The sequence below is a fragment of the Oryctolagus cuniculus genome, chromosome 10 (assembly GCF_051225735.1).
Source record: "Oryctolagus cuniculus isolate XC-2025 breed Fujian yellow rabbit chromosome 10, ASM5122573v1, whole genome shotgun sequence".
Classification (NCBI taxonomy): Eukaryota; Metazoa; Chordata; class Mammalia; order Lagomorpha; family Leporidae; genus Oryctolagus; species Oryctolagus cuniculus.
The window spans coordinates 108686088-108707169 of NC_142876.1; the positions used below are offsets into that span (position 1 = coordinate 108686088).

At 46.9% G+C, this 21082-nt stretch overlaps 1 protein-coding gene and 1 long non-coding RNA gene across 10 annotated transcripts in view; one reads left to right on the forward strand and one right to left on the reverse strand.

The window, feature by feature from the left end:
• LOC138844123 (uncharacterized) overlaps positions 1-12515 on the forward strand; it is a 168772-nt gene extending 156257 nt beyond the window's left edge. For all 3 annotated transcript variants that reach the window (XR_016214961.1, XR_016214970.1, XR_016214969.1), the window contains 2 exons: positions 1519-5318; positions 12084-12515. This is a non-coding gene — a long non-coding RNA (uncharacterized LOC138844123). The remainder of the gene's footprint in view (positions 1-1518; positions 5319-12083) is intronic.
• The window catches only part of MYRIP (myosin VIIA and Rab interacting protein), a 557931-nt gene that overhangs the window by 30917 nt on the left and 505932 nt on the right, over positions 1-21082 (reverse strand). For all 7 annotated transcript variants that reach the window (XM_089306531.1, XM_089306527.1, XM_008260267.5 and 4 more), the window contains one exon: positions 10696-10935. In XM_089306531.1, the coding sequence (XP_089162657.1) occupies positions 10696-10935 (240 nt within the window). The remainder of the gene's footprint in view (positions 1-10695; positions 10936-21082) is intronic.

Below are 21082 nucleotides of genomic sequence, written 5' to 3' on the forward strand. Positions count from 1 at the left end.
GGAAAAACATGATTGTGCCAACTTCTCAGTGAGGTGTTAAATAAAATTATGATGGGAGTTGAATTGTTTTTCACGTACTTTTTGACCATTTCCATTCTCCTTTTCCGTCTTATAAGCTGCCTGTTTATTGCACTGTCCTTTATCTATCAGTGTTAGGAGGTTATTAATCCTTTAACCATCATATATTTAAGCAGCATGCCTTCTTAATTATTGCTTTCTTTTGAATGGTATGGGTATTTTTATAAACCTGCTATTAATTGTATGCAATCATTTATTTCCATCTTTTAAGATTTCTAGCCTTTCTTGTCCTAATGTTACCAGTCATCTATAACTTCTTCTAGTAATTGTACAGCTTTTCCCACTTAGCATTTTAAACTCCTACCATTGAGAATTTATTCTTGTATGTGATACAATGTAGGGATCTCATTTGGCTTCTTCTCAAATGATCAGCCATAATCACTAAATTATGATTGTGCTACATCATTTATTAAATAATATATTTGCTATATATTCTCTGCTTAAATATGCTGTTCTCATATCACCTTATATTTTTATCTGTTTCTTTATTTTCTGCTGTGTTTCATTTATTTGTTTGCTTATTCCAGTGCTGTCACCATGGCTATTATGGTTGAAGTTCTCTTGGCTATCATGACTGCCTTGAATTTTCTCGTCTGTATTTTATGCATGTATTCTTCCAGATGAAGTTTCAAAAATCTTCATCAAGTTTCAAGAAAATCTCTTAAATAAGATGACTGAAATTCTCCAAAATACATGCGTTAATCTGGGGGAAAGCTGACACATATGAAAGTGTGAAATTTTCCCATTTACACACTGGATATATATGTCTACACTTGTTCAATCTATGTGTTTTCTTTTTAGCAAAGTTAGTTCATTTTATTTATTCAGATCTTACATATTCCCATATGTGTGTGTGTGTGCATGTGTTACACACAGTAAAATTCGCCCTTTAAAGGCACATTGTTATATGAGGGTTATTTTTTTTACCATTTTTAGAAATAATTTTATAAATAGATAGGAATTTTTTTTTTTTGACAGACAGAGTTAGACAGTGAGAGAGAAATAGACAGAAAGAAAGGTCTTCCTTTACCGTTGGTTCACCCTCCAATGGCCACTGGGCCGGCGCACCATGCTGATCCGAAGCCAGGAGCCAGGTGCTTCTCCTGGTCTCCCATGGGGTACAGGGCCCAAGCACCTGGGCCATCCTCCACTGCACTCCCGGGGCCACAGCAGAGAGCTGGCCTGGAAGAGGGGCAACTGGGACAGAATCCGGCGCCCCCACCGGGACTAGAACCCGGTGTGCTGGTGCCGCAGGTGGAGGATTAGCCTGGTGAGCCACGGTGCCGGCCTACAGACAGGAATTTTGACAAGGGCAGACAGTTGTGCTGCCACCACTGAATTAAGACAGACTATTTCTGTCACACCACGAACATCCCATTATGTCCCTTAACCTCCCACCCACTTAAGTTTCTTGCGGCCACTGCTGTTTCTTGCCTATAGAGTGCTGCCTTTTCCAGAATGCCATGGAAGTGGACACATGTCACCGTTGGAGTCTCTCATTCAGCACTCATGGACCTCACCGTGTCTATCTTCCCTCCTATTGCCGAGTGGTATTTCATTGTATAGATGTACCACAGTATGTCCACTCAGCAGAGATGAGTATTTGGGTTGTTTCTGGCTTTTGGTGATGATGAATGGAGCTGCTACAAGCATGTCTAATGCATTTTGGGGCTTTGTGTATGCATTTGTAGACTTCATTTCTCTGTGGTTAATACGTAGGGGTGGGACTGCCAAGTGGATGTCAGGACTGTATATACTTTTGTTGCTGTTGCAAATAGGATTTTTCCTTTATCGTCTCTGAGATGTTACTCCTTGCTTCTGCATCTCTACTCTTTTATGAGGATTCACCTTGACACACTCATTATTTACAATACTCCTTTGAGGTAATCTTGTTATTTTACTTCCAAAGTCTGAAGTCATCCTAATTTTGTTTCCTGCCGTCTAATACTGGTAACTTATTGTACTGGTGATGATGCCAGACCCAAGTTGAATGATAAAAGGAATACAAGTTATCTTTTTTTTTATTTCATGAATAAGGGTGATTGTTAGGCTTTGGAAGGGCTTCACTCAAGTCCAAGAATTCTCTAATTCTGTCCAAATCATTTCCATTCTTTATACTTTTTTTTTTTTAATTGACAGGCAGAGTGGACAGTGAGAGACAGAGAGACAGAGAGAAAGGTCCTCCTTGGCCGTTGGTTCACCCTCCAATGGCCGCTGCGGCTGGCGCGCTGTGGCCCACACACCGCGCTGATCTGAAGCCAGGAGCCAGGTGCTTCTCCTGGTCTCCCATGCGGGTGCAGGGCCCAAGGACTTGGGCCATCCTCCACTGCACTCCCGAGCCACAGCAGAGAGCTGGCCTGGAAGAGGGGCAACCAGGACAGAATCCAGTGCCCCAACCGGGACTAGAACCCCATGTCCCAGCGCCGCAGACTGTCCCAGTGCTCACAGACGAATATCAGCCCCTGGAGCTGAGTTTTTGTCTTTCTGCTGCATCATAAGTGCTGGCTTGAACTGATCAGCCGTTGTTTTGGAATCCATTCTTCAATGACTATTTATGAATTTCTACTTTATGTCAAACATCAAGCTAAGAGTTTCATGAAATAACTATGTTTCCCCCTTCATCCTGTAAATATAATAAAAGCGTCAGATTTCCTAGGGTCCGGCACTGTGGCACACAGAGTGAAGCCTCCGCCTGCAGTGTCGGCATCCCATATGGGCTCCAGTTTGAGTCCCACTTCTGAATCCGGCTTCCAGCTAATGCGCCTGGGAAAGCAGCGGAAGATGGCCCAAGTACTTGGGCCCCTGCACCCACATGGGAGATCCAGAAGAAGCTCCCAGCTCCTGGCTTCAGATAGGCCCAGCCCTGGCCATCGTGGCCATTGGGGGAGTGAACCAGTGGATACGAGGTCTCTCTCTCTCTCTGTCTCTCTCTCTCAGTTGGGAACTTTTCAATGCTTATTCACCAGTGAGTTTATATATAAATGTTTGGTGGTACTTGATTTTTGTGTCATATTCATGCCAAGGTTTTAATTAGACATAATGAACTGGCATGCTTCCTAATCTTTTTTCCCACATAGTGTTTAAGGACAACTTCAATGGCATGGTCATTGCTGGTACCGTGAGTATTCCATGGACTTTTCTGTCAAAGACACACAGAACTAGCTTCTTCCCGAGGAGTAATTCTCTGACCGCTTTGCCAATCTCTCCCGTCATCTCTTCAGATCTTACACTCCTTCAGCAGTCAGTTTCGTTCACTTCTTTACAAACACTGTTTTCTAAATGACTACAGAGTATTCACCCAGAGTTTAAACAGATCTTCAAGCTCCACGCGTTTCTTTTTCAAACATATGTACAGGCTATTTTGATAAACAAAATAGACATTTATGTGAAAACATTTACAAATTCACCTGTCATGTATTTCTTCTATCAATAGTAAAATATTATGATATGCGTGATGTTTAAAATGAGTTCTCATCAGACCAAAACAAAACCTAGGGTTTCCCTGAGGACATCCTTTCATCGTGCGATAGAATTATCTTGCCAGTCTACTGAGAGATTGTTGTTTTTTAGTGAAATGTGTGCTCAGTGTTCCTGCCATCATTTGGGATCAACAGCACCTCTGGGGCTGGCATTGTGGCATAGCGCGTAAAGCTGCTGTTCATGTCCTGGCTGCTCCACTTTGGATCCAGCTCCTGCTGATGGCCTGGGAAAAGCAGCAAAAGAGAGCCCAAGTGTTCGGGCCCCTGCTCTCTGAGCAGGAGACCCAGATGAAGCTCCCGGCTTTGGCCTGGCCCAGCCCTGACCATTGCGGCCATCTAGGGAGTAAACCAGCAGATGGAAGACCTCTCTCTCTCTCTGTCCCTCCCTTTCTCTATGATTTTCTTTCTTTTCTTTTTTTTTTTTTTTTTTTTTTGACAGGCAGAGTGGACAGTGAGAGAGAGACAGAGAGAAAGGTCTTCCTTTGCCGTTGGTTCACCCTCCAATGGCCGCCAGTGCCGGTGCGCTGCTGCCAGTGCACCGTGCTGATCCGATGGCAGGAGCCAGGTACCTATCCTGGTCTCCCATGGGGTGCAGGGCCCAAGCACTTGGGCCATCCTCCACTGCACTCCCTGGTCACAGCAGAGAGCTGGCCTGGAAGAGGGGCAACCGGGACAGAATCTGGCGCCCCGACCGGGACTGGAACCCGGTGTGCCGGTGTCGCAAGGTGGAGGATTAGCCTAGTGAGCTGCGGCACCAGCCTCTCTATGACTTTCAAATCAATCAATCAATCTTAAAAAAAAAAAAAAAAAAAAAAAAAAAAAAAAAAAAAACCACCTCCAGCACTTACTAAACAATGTATCCCAATAGTGAGGCTTCCTGTTCTTAACTTCATTTTCTGTTCTCAGAATGAAACACACTAGTTGTGACACATGATTCTCTTAATATTCCAAAATTTGGTTTGATAGTATTTATTAGGATTTAGAAATTTATGTTTATAGGAGAGACTGGCATATTTATATACACTAGGGTTTTTTTATTAAAAAAAAAATCATGGGAAGGCATGTTATGAAAAACTATGCATGGATTTGAATTTTTCTTGCACCAAAATAGTTATTTTAAAATTCCACTTAATTCCATTTTCCATGAACTTTTGAAGTATGTTGAGTGAGTGTGCACAGACGTGTGAGTGTGCATTTCTTTTGTTTTCATAGTCTCTCCACCTGGAGCCCAATCGTGCTGATCCTGTGAGGTTCCGGCACACAGCACTTCCTCATGCTCACCCCCCATATTCTCTCGACTCCCACCTCCCCAGGGCATCTTACCTTTGGGCTTGGAGGCACGAGCTCTGAGCCAGTGCCTGGACTTTGACACCTTTCTACTCACCACTTTCTACAAGCTTCTCTCCCCTGGAATCCTACCATGCTCTGATTCTACTGCTGGCGTCGGGGGTAACGCCTCCTCCCCCTGCTCCTCGCCTTTCACTGGGGTTCCGGGCCCTTCCCCACGAGCAGCGCACGTAGGCCTGGGCATGCATGATGGCAGTGTGGGCATGTCCCAGCACTGTGGCTACGAGCTGGAGCTCCAACTACTCCACCACCGCGTCTCTTTCCCCAGGGCAGCAGTCATGAGACACACTGAAGTCTGAGTAGCTTAGAAGCCTTAACTCAGGACCTAGCACTGTATTCACTCTACCGCCAGGCAAAGATGAAGACAGCTTTCTGGAATAACAGCCTACTTGAGACGGCACCTGCAGGTGACAGGTGAGTTACTATACGAGGTGGGACACAAAGAACACTTATGTGAACTCGGTGACATCCACAATTTTTTTTTTCCACAAGCGCATGCAATGTGAGAAATCCGTGGCCCTGGATTTTCTTAAGAACAGTCAATAATTCTGTCTCCTTGACATTGACCTTGATTGTGACTTTGGCATTTTGAGAGAAGCCATCAGAAGATGCACAAATTAGTTTGTTATTTGCAGGAGAAAGATATGTATCAGTTTAGAGAAGTCTCGATACTTGGAGGAAAATGATTCTAGGAAGTTCTTTTTTTTTGGACAGGCAGAGTGGACAGTGAGAGAGAAGACAGAGAAAGGTCTTCCTTTTCCATTGGTTCACCCCCCAATGGCAGCACCGGCTGGTGCACCGTGCTGATCTGAAGCCAGGAGTAGGTGCTTCTCCTGGTCTCCCATGCGGGTGCAGGGCCCAAGGACCTGGGCCATCCTCCACTGCACTTCCGGGCCACAGCAGAGAACTGGCCTGGAAGAGGAGCAACCAGGACAGAATCCGGTGCCCAGACCGGGACTAGAACCCGGTGTGCTGGTGCCACAGGCAGAGGATTAGCCTATTGAGCCATGGCGCCGGCCTCTAGGAAGTTCTAAGTATGGGAGATGTTTGCTGTCTATGATTTCTTTGTGAAAACAAATCACAATGACTCAGCTGTTTGTCATAATTAATGAATGAAGACCCCTTAAATGACAATGTTTCATGACATGTGAATGTCCAAATTTGACTCTAATGCAAGAATCAGGCTTTCAGTAAACACTCAAGACCCCAAAGATTGACATAGAGGATATCTTCTGTCATGTCAACAGCAGTGTGACTGATGCTTATATCAGGAAACAAAAACCTGTTTGATGCACTGGATATCTAGAACCACGAACTGTGGAGGCAGAAGGGACCTGGGGGGATTTCTGCTCCAGCCCTGGAAAGATCAGAGGGTTTGTGGGAGACCTGGCCCCTGCACACCGTCTCCCTCTTAGACCAGGAGTTCTTGCCCCACTTCTATGCATCCCTCTTTGGGAAATGTAGCACCTGCATCCCTAGGAGAACACACCCACAAGAATCACTTCATCCAGGACTTGCTTCTAGAACTGTCGCATGGCTACCTGCACAGAGGTGGAGGAGAGACGAGTGTCCATTCCCAGGCTCTGGGGAGCACATGGTTTGGAAAGCTGACCTTTGAGGCTGATGGAACAAAGCTGTTACTTCCAGAGTGTGGCCCTTAGGGCATCTTGTTCTCAAGAGGTTTTTAGACTGGTCCCAGCTTTACAAACCCATGCTTCAGCTACTTAAAATCCAGACACCAGTCATCACTGTTACACCATCATTGGGCCCCAACCTGCAGCCAAGGTGAGCCATCTAACCTAACTGTAGGGATAGGCCTGCCTATAGGAAGGGCCTGACTCCAGCCAAGAAAAGATGTTTCTAAAATGCTTCTGCATAAGAACTTATTCAAGGGACACCCAAGTGCCACTGACACCGGTCACCGTGTTTATGGTGACAAGTGTGCCCATTGCTCTGCTTCGGCTCTCAGGGAGAGGCCCGGTGGGGGAGGTGGGGGGTCCTGAGAAGCCAGGCTCTGCTGTTCCTCTGTGCAAGGCAGGGCTCCTCTGGGTAAGAGAAGGGAAATGAGCGGCCTTCCTCACAACACTGGAGTAAAGGCTCGTGAACTGGGGATTCTGCATTTCTCCTGTGTGGCCACCGCATTAGGCTGGGCTCTCCCAGGAGCCAAGCCTGAGACAAGAATTTGAGTGCAGGTGGTTTATTTGGGATGCGGTCCCAGGAAATGGAACATGAGAGAGAGAGAGAGAGAGAGAGAGAGAGAGAGAGAGAGAGAGAAAGAGAGAGAGAGAAGTCAGGAAAGGCTGCCTCATCGAGCAACGTACCACAGAGGGTGCCCGGCGCTAAGTCCACTGGGGAACTTGGGAGCCTGCAAGTCGGAGTCAGCGCCCCAACTCAGGGTAGAGGAGCTGGAATGTGTTTGTGCCTCCCATCGGTCACTGGCTAGGCTGCTCCGGGGAGTGGCATTTCTCTGGCACCTCCCTCCGGCCTGCTGCACAGGAAATGGTGCTCCTGCTGCCTGAGGAAGTCTAGGGCAGGTGACTGTTGGCTGGTGGAGCATTGACAGAAGCTGGGACAGTCACATGGGCTGAGATCCACTCCCCACTGTGTGTGTGTGTTGTAGATACTACTGGTGATGGATCATGAGGGAAGCCAGTTACTCTGATCCTGACAATGGGAACTCAGATGTTTCAATGCAGAGTTTTACCCATTTACTCACACATTCTGCATAGCACGAGGAAGCAAGCAAGGTGGTTAGACCACGCTCAGTCTTGCAAACATGGACTAGAAACCGACACCGAGGTAACTGCTCCTTCAGTATCCCTGCAGGTGGATGCGCTATCATGGCGGTGGAGTTTTTGCCCTGAGCTTGTTCCAAAGGATCTAGTAATTCCTTACCGCTGGGCTTCAAGCGTGTGCTAAACCCCATGCACAATTCACACCTCACAACTCCATGAGGGGCTACGGTGATCTCCATTTCACAACTGAGGCCAGGGTGTGTCTACCCAGTCAACACTGAAAATCTGTGCTAGGTCCCTGAGATCAGTTTGAAAACCAGACAGACACGGGTGTGTCCACCAGCTGAGAGCAAGCTGAGAGCTGCTGAGCCCAGAGGGATGGGAGCGGCTGAGAAGCATGTGGAGGGCCAGGCAGACAAGTCAGAAAGTGAGTTGGAGCCACAGATGGCGCTGGCTTGTTCTAAGGAGAGGCAAGGAGCTAACACAGAGCTGGCAAAGCTCATGACTGTGTTCCTTCCTTCCTTCCTTCCTTCCTTCCTTCCTTCCTTCCTTCCTTCCTTCGTCCCTTCCCCTTCCCCTTCCCTCCCTCCCTCCCTCCTTCCTTCCTTCCTTCCTTCCTTTCTTTTTGACAGGCAGAGTGGACAGTGAGAGAGAGAGAGAGACAGAGAGAAAGGTCTTCCTTTGCTGTTGGTTCACCCTCCAATGGCCGCCACGGCCGGCATGCTGCGGCCGGTGCACCGCACTGATCCGATGGCAGGAGCCAGGTACTTATCCTGGTCTCCCATGGGGTGCAGGGCCCAAGCACTTGGGCCATCCTCCACTGTACTCCCTGGCCACAGCAGAGAGCTGGCCTGGAAGAGGAGCAACCAGGACAGAATCCGGTGCCCCGACCGGGACTAGAACCTGGTGTGCTGGCGCCGCAAGGTGGAGGATTAGCCTAGTGAGCCGCGGCGCCGGCCATGACTGTATTTCAAATCCAGTCTAACCCTAAAACCTATCTCCATACCCTCCTGCTTTCAAATACTACTCAACATGTAAGCCCATATTTGTTTTCCTTTACCCAGAGCAGTCCAGGCCTGATGGGGAAAATTAATCATCTTTTTGTTTCCTGCATGAATTGCATGCCAACAATGATATCTGATGGAATACTGAATTCATTGATTTAGGGTGGGCTGAGAGGCTACTTTGGGAAGGAGCTGACACACCGAGGAGTCTGGGTAAAGCTGACTCCCCTATTTTCCCGCTCAGCAAGGGCAGGGAAGGGATGCGGGTGTGTGGCCGAGTTCCCTGGCTTTTGCCCCCATGCCTCCCCATTGCCCTGCTTGCATTCTGCCCGGGAAGGCACAGCACTGGCGGGTGGCTGTGCCTCCAGGAGGTTGGTCCCTGGAGCCTGATGAGGGGTGGGAGTCACGGCTCATTGTGCCCCGGCACACCACTGGTGCAGCGTGAGTCGGCAGCAGGACACAGAGCCACAGGGAAAGAGATCGCGATCTCCTTCAGGTAGCATCTGGTTGCCGCCTCTGGCATGCAGAGGTGACTGTGCTGTGGCATCTTCAACTACAGAGAGGATCAGAGCCCCTTACCATCAAGGAGGCACCAGGTGAGGACCCACCTCCCAGGGAGGGGCTGCCCGTGCAGACCAGGCTCCACTCTTCAACCCACACACCTGCCCGGACGAAGACTCATGGGTAAGGACACAGTGGCTATGGACTGGCCTGAGGATGGGTGAACGGTGGAGGCTTCAGGGACTCAGTCATGAGTGACAGCCCCCACGTCCCCAGGGGCCTCTGCTGGACCACTGGTGGCCATGGTGGGGTTGGCCTGGCTCCACAGTACCCCAGCCCAGCCACTCACCAGAGAAAGGGGGCTCATTCACCCACACAGCTAGGTCACCAGCAACTTGTTAGCTTCTACAGCACTCACACAGGATAGGGAACAGACCTAGAAGGGACTTCCTTGCCAGAATCCTCATTCCAAAGATGAAATGGAGTATTTCATTCTGACTGCATCACAGGTGCACAGAAATGGAGATGTTAGCAGGCTAAATGGTCCCCAAACTGCAGAGCTGATGGTTCCTTGTCATCACCTGGGACCTGAGGACAAGCATGGCTGAGAGGCAGCCTCAGCACTGAAACTTGCTGGCTGTGGCCTTTGTGTAACTACCTTCCTGACTCGACCTCAGTTTTCCTCATCTGAAAAATGGGCTGTGTCTATTCCAAAGGGTTATGTAATGAGCTCATTAACACATGCTAAGCACCAGGCATGAAAGAGATACTCTACAAATGTTAGTTTCTTCTCTTTCCTTGGAGACAGGCAGGGATATCTTGACTCTACAGTGGACAAGTCTGGCATGAATGTGCTTTGAGAAGCTGTGGCGAGAACCCACATGCACGCCTGGGCAGTGGGCAGAGCACTCACTCTGGAGGGAGTCTTGCATCCCTTTCTTCCGTGTCCCTTGGAACTCAGCGGCTGGCTGGGGCAGGGGCAGTGGAGGAGGAGCGTCGGACAGGGCAATGGATGGGGCTTGGGGGACCTGACAGCAGCAGATTGCAACACTGGGATTCCATAGGCACTTGGATTGGGAAAGGATTCCAAGACTACAACACACACACACACACACACACACACACACATCTAATACCAGAGACACAAACTATCCAAAAGGCGGCTTTCAACACAAAGGCTCCACTGTGGATTAAAAGAGGCTTTGCTGACCTGATCAAATTCCATGGGAAGGATTGCTTAGGGGGAGGCTGGGGTGACAAACAGTGTTGTTTTTTTTTAAACCAATGAGAATGATTGGGGCACTGAGTTACACACTTAGAGCCGAGAGGTGGCTCTGATGCTCTTGGGAGACTTTGCAGGGACACGTGGTGCTGTTTTCCGCAGGGTACCCCCAGCGCCAATCAAGAGGGTTCCCTTGGGCTCTCCCACCTCCCGGATGGCTCTCCACAGAGAGCTCTTTGGGGGTCAGCATCTCTGCACAGACACAGCACATTTCCCCCGTGCCCCAGCTGCAGCCCCGAGCCCTCTGTCCGCGGTTTGGCGGTCCCTACCTTCTTAAGCTCTTCCTGGACACTCCGGCTGTTCTCCTCGGAAGACAGACTTTCCTTCTGGGTCTCGGACTCCGTCCTGGGCTCAGACTCCTGGTCCTCCCCGGAGGAAGTCTCTTTTTCACTCATTTTCATCGCTAACTCGTATAGCCTGTTTCTGAGCATCTCCTCCGTGGCGTCCGGGCCCGTCCAGGGGCGCTGACCCTCGTTGCTGCCATCAGTCTCTGATATATCACCCGACACCTGCGTGAAAGCCAGAACCGCAAGATGAGGACCCTCCTGCTAGCGTCATGTGGCTCATTTCTAAAATCACCCCAGGGGCCAGCGCCGTGGCTCACTTGGTTAACCCTCTGCCTGTGGCGCCAGCATCCCATATGGGTGCCGGGTTCTAGTCCTGGTTGCTCCTCTTCCAGGCCAGCTCTCTGCAGTGGCCCGGGACGGCAGTGGAGGATGGCCCAAGTGCTTGGGCCCTGCACCCCATGGGAGACCAGGAGGAAGCACCTGGCTCCTGGCTTCAGATTGGCGCAGCGCCAGCAATAGCGGCCATTTGGGGGTGTGAACCAATGGAAGGAAGACCTTTCTCTCTATCTCTCTCTCTCTCTAACTCTGTCAAATAAAGAAATAAAAAATAAATAAAATAAAATCACCCCAGAGGGGAGGCGAAGACGGCGCAGGAAAGCAACAGCTCTCGGCCTGGCTGCTTTTTCTACACATGAATTTTCACCATTTGCCATGCACTTTGCCAAACGCATGCGTTGTAACACTTGGTTAAGGGGTTCAGGCAGGTGAGCCTCTGTACCCAGAAAAGCTTTCAAATTCACTCTGTTTCATTCACAAACTACTCACTGAGTTCCCACCGTGGGTGGCACTGCTCACGTGCCCATGAGCTGGTGCTGCTGTGTCCAGTGAACCTGGCTGGCTCCGCCTTGCCTGGCCAGTCCCCGGGTGGAGGGGGGGCACGGAAACTATGCAGCAGCTTTTATGGTGGTTTATGTACCGGGATGATGATGACAACAATGCTGACAAGGATGGCAATGATACCTCGTGTGTGTGTGTGTGTGTGTGTGTGTGTCTAGCAGCCCATGAATGGGAGGGGTCAGGGGTGAGGGAAGGATTCCCAATGGAAGTGACGTTTGAACAGAGATTCCAAGTGTAATGGCCACGCAGCTCTAAGGAAGAAAGGGAGAACAGTATTCCGGGCAGAGATTTGGAGAGGGTGCCAAGTCCTTGCACAGAAATCAGCAATGTCTGACACTCTCTCAATTTTTACATCACCTGCTTCTGTGACCCATTTGGTGATATTAAGTTCTTTCTATGAGTACAAGGAATCTTTAAAAAGTTTGTGAGAAAATCCTATCGTGCATGGATCTCAATTTTTTTTTTTTTTGCAGGAAAAGAAACAACTTTTAATTCCGTTTTTCACAACCTTTTTGAAGTACCCACGTCTCTTTGCTACTTCAAAGGGACCTTGAATTTCAAAACAAACTTCACCCAAACACCAAAAATACCAAGTGTGTTGAACAAGGACTCATGCAACAGATCAACAAGAAAATCAAGAATTGTGAGAAACTTGTGTGCCTTGAAAACAGGTCATAGCGTGGAATTCCTTACGGGCAAGCCAGACAACTACAGGAAACACGTGTATCTGGGCCTACAGCACTTTAAGCGACTGTTGGGAGTATGACTGCCTGCCTATGGGGTGGGGGTGGGGGCTGTGTCTCACACCTCTCACCTTATAAACTGGTATCTGTGTTCATGGGACATTATTTGGAAAACAGGAAAGCAATGTTTTCCATGCTCCATTAAAACTGCATCTTCATTTCCTTAGGCTACGCCATAAACGTTTTTCCCCCAGGGAAGGAGAAAGCAGCTCCAGAGATCATTAATGAGCTCACTCCATCACCTGTTCAGGGCCGTGAGCCTCCTGAAAGCCAGACTGTGGAGAGAGAAGGCAGGTCCAGACACCAACTCGCTCGAAGGCTGCATTTTGCTTGTTCCCGAATTGGAACTTGTGGGAGGCAGCCTTATTGGATGCCTGTGGCCTCTGGGCTTCCATGCCCCAGAAGATGGGGTGGCTGTGGCAGCTGCTGATGAATCCCAGGGAGTGATAACAGAGGGAGGCCAGGGGAGTCCCCAGGGCTCCCCAGGCTTCGTGTGGCACAGGTGGCATCCATAGGCACAGCCAGGGCACGGAGCCATCCAGTTTGAGAAGCCGAGGGGGAGGCAAGTTTGGGGTTTTCTCCACTTTTTTCTTTTTAATTTATTTGAAAGGCAGAGAGATGGAAACAGCCAGAAGGGAGAAGGGTAGAAGGGTAAGAGGAGGAAAGAGGAAAAGGGAGGGAGGGACGGAGGGAGGGAGGGAGGGAGGGAAAGTGATGGAGAAAGGGAGAGTGATGATGGAGGGAGAGAGAGAGAGAGAGAGGAAGGGAGGGAGAGGGAGAGAGAGGGAGGGAGAGGGAGGGAGAGAGGGAGAGAGTGATGGAAGGAGGGAGAGTGATGGAGAGAGGGAGAGTGATGATGGAGGAAGGGAGAGGGAGGGAGAGAGTGATGGAGAGAGGGGGAGAGTGATGGAGAGAGGGGGAGAGAGAGAGAATATGAATACACCATCAACTGGTTCAGTTTCCAAATGCCCAGAACACCTGGAGCTGGGCCACACTAAAGCCAGGAGGCAGACACTTCCTCCAGTCTCTCACTTGAGGGGCAGGAACCCAAGGACATGAGCCATCACCTGCTGCCTCCCAGGGTGTGCCCCAGCAGGAAGCTGGAATCTTAGTAGAGCCAGGACTCAAACCCTGGCAACACCATGCTGTGGGATGTCGGAGGCCCAAGCAGCATCCTCACCACCACACCTTGCTGGCCTCCGTCCCTCACTTTTTCCAGTAGATCCTGGCTAAGGGATTACTTTTAGCCACTGCACGTCAGCCTTCGCTGAGGACATCCTAGGGTCCCGGAGGCTGTCCACATTCCTACTGATGAAACACAGCAAGCCTGGATTAAAAATTAAAAGTTCATGGGGCTGGCGCTGTGGTGTAGCAGGTAAACCCACTGCCTGTAGCTCCAGCATCCCATCAGGGCGCCGGTTCATGTTCCGGCTGCTCCATAAGCTTAACTAAACTGCACCTTCTGTGACGCGCCGCCTGGCACTGAGTGGCATCATGAGACGCAGCCCTCCGTCCCCACGGTGTGCATTCCCTGGAAGCAGCTGACAGCAGAGGAGTCTGTATTCTGCATCCTCTCCAGAAGAACCCCTAGGACAAACTTCTCTTGGGTGTCAGCTCCAAGAAGAGCACCATCGGAGGAACACTTGCTGTTCTACACGGCTCCCATGGCCGAGTAAACTCTCACGCACCCTCCTATGGTCTTCTAGAAAGCACAGGCACAAAGCTTTGCCATCTACAGCCTACAACGTGGACCCTGCTGCATCTATTTTGTGAACTAACTTTACTCTCAGCTCTATCTCATCATTCCTACCCTGGTTTTCCCTTTGTCCTACTTCTCTCATAATCGTAGTTTTATTTTTTCCTGTTTATTTCTGTAAGCCAGTTTAAATGATTTCTGGAGCAAGACATAAACACATTACATAAAGGAATAATTACAGATTATTAATTATAAGGAATTAGTGGCTTCTTGATATAGCAAGAGTCTTAACACACATATGTATATATCTTTAAGAATAATTAGGCTCTGGAATGCTATTTGTGGGCAAATTTTTTCCTGGGAGAAAACAATCAATCACTGATGAGGATGACCAAAAATGAAACACTGGGCAAGACGCAAACAGCAGCCTCCTGCCATCCTCAGCCCTCCGCTGATGACACACCATCAGCCCGACTCCATTTTAAAATGGCATCTGGCAAACATCTCTCCTCCAGCCTTTCTGCATTTTCCACAGAGGCTGTGTGGGAAGATACAGACAAAGATGAGAAGGCACAACACTGAACAGCAATAGAAGCCAGGTTGCTGACAGCAAGCAGACCGTTTTTCAAGTCTGAGGCCCGAGCAGGTGGAGTGACACTGCAGGTGCAGGCCCATTCGTTCTCTCCCTCTTCCCAGTCATCACTGTAGTTGCTGACATCACTGTCACCCTCCATGCCTTAGCCGTCTCTCAACCTCAAACTGTGCTCTATAAATGGGAGGTAAATGCTCATTATAAAATAGAGCAAACATCAAACAGACAAAAACCATAATAGCTGAGCCTTCTATTGTGGTGGTGGGACTTTCTAAGCACCCACGGAAAGCCCTACTCAGTTCCTCCACGGTGCTTCCCTGTTTTATGATGACTAGAAAACACAGCCACCAAAAACCATTCCAGGAGGAGGGAGAACTATCCATGGTGTCACATGGCATCCTGGCAAGTGTGGTCATGAAATCTAAGCCCCCTGGGGTTACAGACTACAAAAACCACGGCAAGTGTACAATAGTTGTTGTTTGTCAGTCCTAACTCATGCTAGATGCACACTCTCAGTCCCCAGGCTAGGTTCTTGGCTGTCTGTTCTAGGAAGACATAGAGCAAGGCCAAAGAGTAGGGGAAAGTCTCCTATCTTCAGCTAGCAGCATGGACATGATTCAAGTGTGCTCGATATTGGGAAAAGTGCAGTGGGGATACCATCGACCTCACTCAAGAATGAGTTAACACAGAGCCCACAGAAGACACTGCACAGCACAGGGAACAAAAGTTAGCGTGAAGCTGGGAGGGGAATTTTACTAAAAACCAGGTCACTGAGTATGGGAGCTGCTTTGCGTGCTCCCTGGAGTTTCAATGACAAGACATGAAAAGTTCTAAGAGATAAACACTTAGACTAGGAGACAACAAGCTGAACTAAAATTAGGAGACTGAAAAGGAAAAAACACTGCAAAAAAGAAAAATTGAAAACCCAGCTGCAGAATGAGAATTCCATTTGAAGGTGGTAATAGCAGAATTAATATTGGGAAATCAAGTAAGTCATGTGGAGGCCAAACTCCAGGGGGTATCCTGGAAGGCTGAGGAAAGGGAGCCACAGTGAAATAAGATGATGGATACGAAATACAGAGGATGTGGTGTGTAAGGGGGTCATCAAAACATTTCAGGGAAATCTCTTTCAAAATACCAATGACATTTTTTTATAGAATTAGAAAAAACAATGCTAAAATTCATACAGAATCACAAAAGACCGAGAATAGCCAAAGCAAATGTGAGCAAAAAAATATTAAGCTGGAGGCATCAAACTACCTGACTTGAAAGCACACTACAAAGATACAGTAGTTAAAACAGCATGGTGCTGGCTTAAAACCGACACATGGACCAACAGAACAGAACAGAAAGCCCAGAAATTAATCCATGCATATACAGCCAACTGAACTTTTATGAAAGTGTTCAGAGCACAAAGTGGAGTAAGGAAAGTCTATTCAACAAATGGCGCTGGCAAAACTGGAGGTATATATACAGAAGAATGAAATTAGATTCATATCTCTCACCATATACAAAAATCAACTCTCGTGTAAGACCAGAGACTAGGACGTTGCTGGAAGAAAATGCAGGAGAAACAGGCCAAGACACTGCTGTAGGGGACGCCTTCTTGGACAAATCCCCAAAGCACAGGCAACGAGAGCAAAACTAAACCATGAGATTGTAACAAACTCAGAAACATCTGCACAGCAAAGGAGATGATCAGTAGAGCAAACAGACACCCATTTGTGAGCCACATGACAAAGAATTAATATTCAGAATCTATTGGCAACTCAAAAACTCAACATAAAAACAACCAGTCCAGTGGAGAAATGGGCAAAGGACTTCAACAGACAGTTCTCAAAAGAAGAAACACAAATGGCCGATGAATGTACGAACAAATGTTCAACATCACCAGCCACCAGGGAAATACAAATCAAACCACAATGAGGTATCACCTCACCCCTGTCTTCACGGCTACAATCCAAAAGACAGAGATTAATGAACGCTGATGAGGATGTGGACAAAGGGGAACGCTTACACAGGGCTAGGGGGTAGGCAAGTTAGCGCAGCCACTGTGGAAAACAGAGTGGAGGTTTCTCATAAAACTAGAAATCAACTTTTCCACATCATCCAGCAATCCCACTGCTGGGTATATTCCCAAAAGACACACACATGTTGTATCAAAGAGACACCTGCACCACCACGTTTACGGCAGCACTGCTCACAACAGCCAAAAGTTGGAATCCACCAAGGTGTCCATCATCTGATGAATGGATAAAGAAAATGAGGCATATATACTTACATACTGGAATATTATTCAGACATCAGATGAATGAAATTCTATCATCTGTATCAAAATGGATGCAACTGGAGGATATCATGTTGAGTGAAATAAGCCAGACACAGAGACAATATATCCCTTATATGTGGGAGATAAAATTAAAAAAAAACAAAAATGAAGCAAATCAATGCCCGTGTGTGCCAGCATTCCTGAAAATGTAGTTTTACAGAATCTGTTTCAAATCTTTGTCAAACCAATAGCTAAGAATGCTGTATGACTATAGTTTAATGATGTATGATTACTTTAAAATTTACTGTATATGGGTAATTTGTTCATTTTTCCATTCAGCTATTGCTTATAGCCATTTCCCATATTTCCACTAAACTAGGCTTTTTGCTTTTTACTTGTTGAATTTCTGATTTGAGGAAGCAAAAAAACACCTTTTTAAATGTAATGTAAATTGAAAAAAATGTGATCTCAAAAACTCAAGAAAAAAAGGCAGAGAGAGGGAGGGAGGGTTGGAGGGAGGGAGGGAATATCATATTCTTAGAACTGTATCTATGAACTATAATGAATCTATTAAAAGCAAATTTTTAAAAACTGAAAAAAGTTCAAGGAAAACGTGTATATGAAAAATACCCTATGCTTGGACTTAATTTATTTATCGCACCAAAATAAACTCCTTTCATCCAATTTTTACAAACTTTCTGAAGTGCTCTCATACATTATGGGTCATGTGACAGAAACAATAATCAAAATGACAGAAGACAACTATCCTGAATTGAAAAAATGCTTCAGTGAGCAAGAAGGCACTCATATTATCACATCCAATAGCAAAAAGTGAGCAAACACCCACTACGCTGTTTAAGTCTATAACAAATCCAGCAAATATGCAGGACAACAGAAAAATATATAAATAAGAAAAATTAGTTTCTCTTCAACATTGAAGCACAAAGAGCAATGAAGTATCTACTGCATGGCGTTGCAACGAGAGCGTTCTCTCCCCCTGGATTTCATCTTCTCTGTGGGCATTTGGAGAACAGAGCGTGTTCAGTGGTTTGTGATTACAGACTGCATAGAGGTGCAATGTGGACACAGCTCTGTGTTAAGTAGAATTTGAAGCCAGGACCAACGGTAGAATGCGGAAAAGGACTTCTACAGCTTTATCTGTCAATCATGGCTAGGGAGGTGGAGCATCTAGATGGGGTGCAGTGGTGGAGGGGCACCTGTTAATCTCCTAGGATGAGTTCCCGAAGAGATGGTATTCTAGAAAGTAATACAGAGAATCCTTGCCGAATCCTTAGGATAACCTAATATGAATCTGAACTAAATAGCTTAAAATGGAAACCAGGCAAAGGAATCCAGTGTTAACAGAAAGAAGTCACAGTCAAGCAGAATTTAGGCCACAAAGGAAAAGGTGATTCAAAATTAAGAAATGCATTCATGTGACTTACAACACGAATGGACAGAAGAAAAGCTAGGATAATTCAGTAAATGCCAGAAGACGGTTGAGAAAATAAAGCTGTTTCTGACTTAGTTCGGGGAGCTAGGAAAAGCAGCAAGAAAAAGTTAGGACAGCACTTGTCACTACCATTTCACAGCATCATGCAAGTGTGGCCAAGTCAAGAAAAAGTCAGTGTAAGTAAGGGACAGGAAAGGATGAGTGCGTCATTACTTGTAGACAATACGACAGAATAGCTAAGAAAATCAGCTGATAGCAAGACAACCTACTAGGGTACCGAGTTACAACACATAAACCTAAAATCAACTGTGTTCTTTACAATAGTGAATCCCAATTAGAACATGTAGTAGTTTTTAAAATCTTATTTTCAATACCAATAAAATATGCAAGATAATTAAAAATTACATAATAAGACAAGAGCTTCGCAAAATCTATAAAACCTTACTGCAAGTCAAAATATTCAGCAAGGACAGCATTCTTGTCTGCGAAGGCTCTGTATTATAAATGAATGACCCCCAAAATCATAGTGCATTTCTAATGGATGCTTAAAACTAATTTTTTTGCAACTTGAAGGACATATTCCGAAAAGCCATTTATATGAGTAAAAGACTGCGAAAAACCAGGGCAGTTTTAGAAGATATCATCATCCGCAAAAACACCACCAGGGAAAGGAAGAACATCCAAGGTGTTTACAGAGTGTGATGACACAACTAAAGCAGTTTCATAGAAGGGGATGCTTGAACAGAAAGAGAAAACAAACAGACCCATGCAAACACAAGGTTACTGTGCATTAAGGGGTGAATCCGAGACCAGCAGATAAATGCTGGGTCACTTAACAACGATTTGGTGACAAATACTTGATTTAAAAAAAAAAAAGTTTTATCTTACCCTGTATTATTCAGAGAAGAATAGATGTACAAAAGCGCTAAGTGGAAAATACAAAGCTGCAAAGAATTAGGAAAAAATTGAGAAAAATTCTTTTAACTTTGAGGACTTAAGGCCTTTTAAACCAAGGCACAAACTACAAAAATTATAAAAGAAACAATGAATCAAATATTACTAATGAAAAATAATTGGAATATTATTAAGAAGAATGTTTGTAAAATAAACCTAAAATTAAGGTGAAGGTGATGGACAGGGAGAGAATAATTTCATTAGTAAACATCAAAGATCTAAAATTTATAATAATTAGAAAACAAACCCAATTTCTAAAAATCATTAAGAAAAAGACATACAGTCCAATACAACAATAATTACAATATATAAATGTGCCTTTTATAGAAGAAAAATCCTAGTAGTCTTAAACACAGAAAAAAATGCTCCATTTCAGCAGTAATTCTGAAAATGTTCACTTTTTCTCACATAAAATTGGCAACAGGTGAACAGACCGGCCCCACCACTGTGGGGCGCGTGAGGACACACACTGCCCCCTCCGCGGACACTGCCCCGAGGCTGGGCATATGCAGACTGCAACATTAAAGACCCATACGTGCCTCACCACAGCAATTCAATTCTTGGACAAAGAGGCTTCCACAATGACACGACGGTATCATTTATCAAATCAGAGAGCTGCCCTAGAAAACTAACTCAAAGGGAGAAGGCCAAGGCCCAAGTCTAGCTGTCTTCGGGAACTCGGCACCATCGCCACCTAGTGGGGAGAAGAGGACACTGCCACAGGTTCAAGGTTGCTCCCAAGGAGGCAGAGGTCGCTGGGTCTGGCACCTTTCTGCTGGCCCACACTTGCTCTTTAAGGACGCCTTGCAAAGTTGCGCAAAGTTGAGGATGACTTTCAAGTCACTGCTGAATAACAGCCAGTGTTAGACGTGTATTTGTGGCGGAGACCTGGCATTCTATCCCAGCAAGTGAGTCACATAGAAGCTGTGCCAATGTGTTCCCTGGACTCAGGGCTTGCCTTTGACTGACGGGGATTTTAATGGGCAATGCAGGGCATGGTGGTGGGGATCATGGGAGCTATGGCAACGTTCAGGAAGTGGAGTGGTCCTCCCCCCAACCCCGCCCCGCCCCGGAGCATAACAAGTCAAATAGACAGTAAAGTCATCGACAACTCTGAACCTACCTAGATTTCCCATGAGAAAATATCAGTTTCAAATGCTGCAAAAAATCCTCCACTTCTAAGGAACCACTAAGCCTACCCGGGCCATATGCATGTGTCACTTTTACTTGACAAACGCTGCTTTGAGGAGGTCAGAGATGGCTCCACCATAGCTGGTACTGGGTCCCCACAGAGACACGCAGGCCTTCAGCTCAAGAGGCCATGGCTGGAGCCCAGCGCAAGCAAAGGCACAGAGCTGGGAATGAGCAGAGTGCAGGAGGGCACATGCGGCTCCTGTGCTGCGAGTCCCTGGGCCATGAGAAACACTAAGCAACAAACACACACACGTGGCGAGCTGAGAGTATGCAGGTGCACTTTTCTAAGGAGAGTTCACGGCTTCAACCACGTTTACAACAGGGGGTCATCAACTAGGCCACGTGGGAAGAGCCGGGGTGCCCAGAAGGCATGGAGTGTGTCATGGATAAGAGTCGCAGAGTATTGGAAACACATCCTTGCGTTATGCTGACTGACACTGGCTGAGTCCCGAGTTACACAACACCAGGATCACGCAGCCACAAAACCAACACTAGGACTCTGTCACCTGTGCATTCAAGAGAACAGAGCCTACTTGAGAAGTCTGTGTGCATGAGCGCACGCACAGTTCTG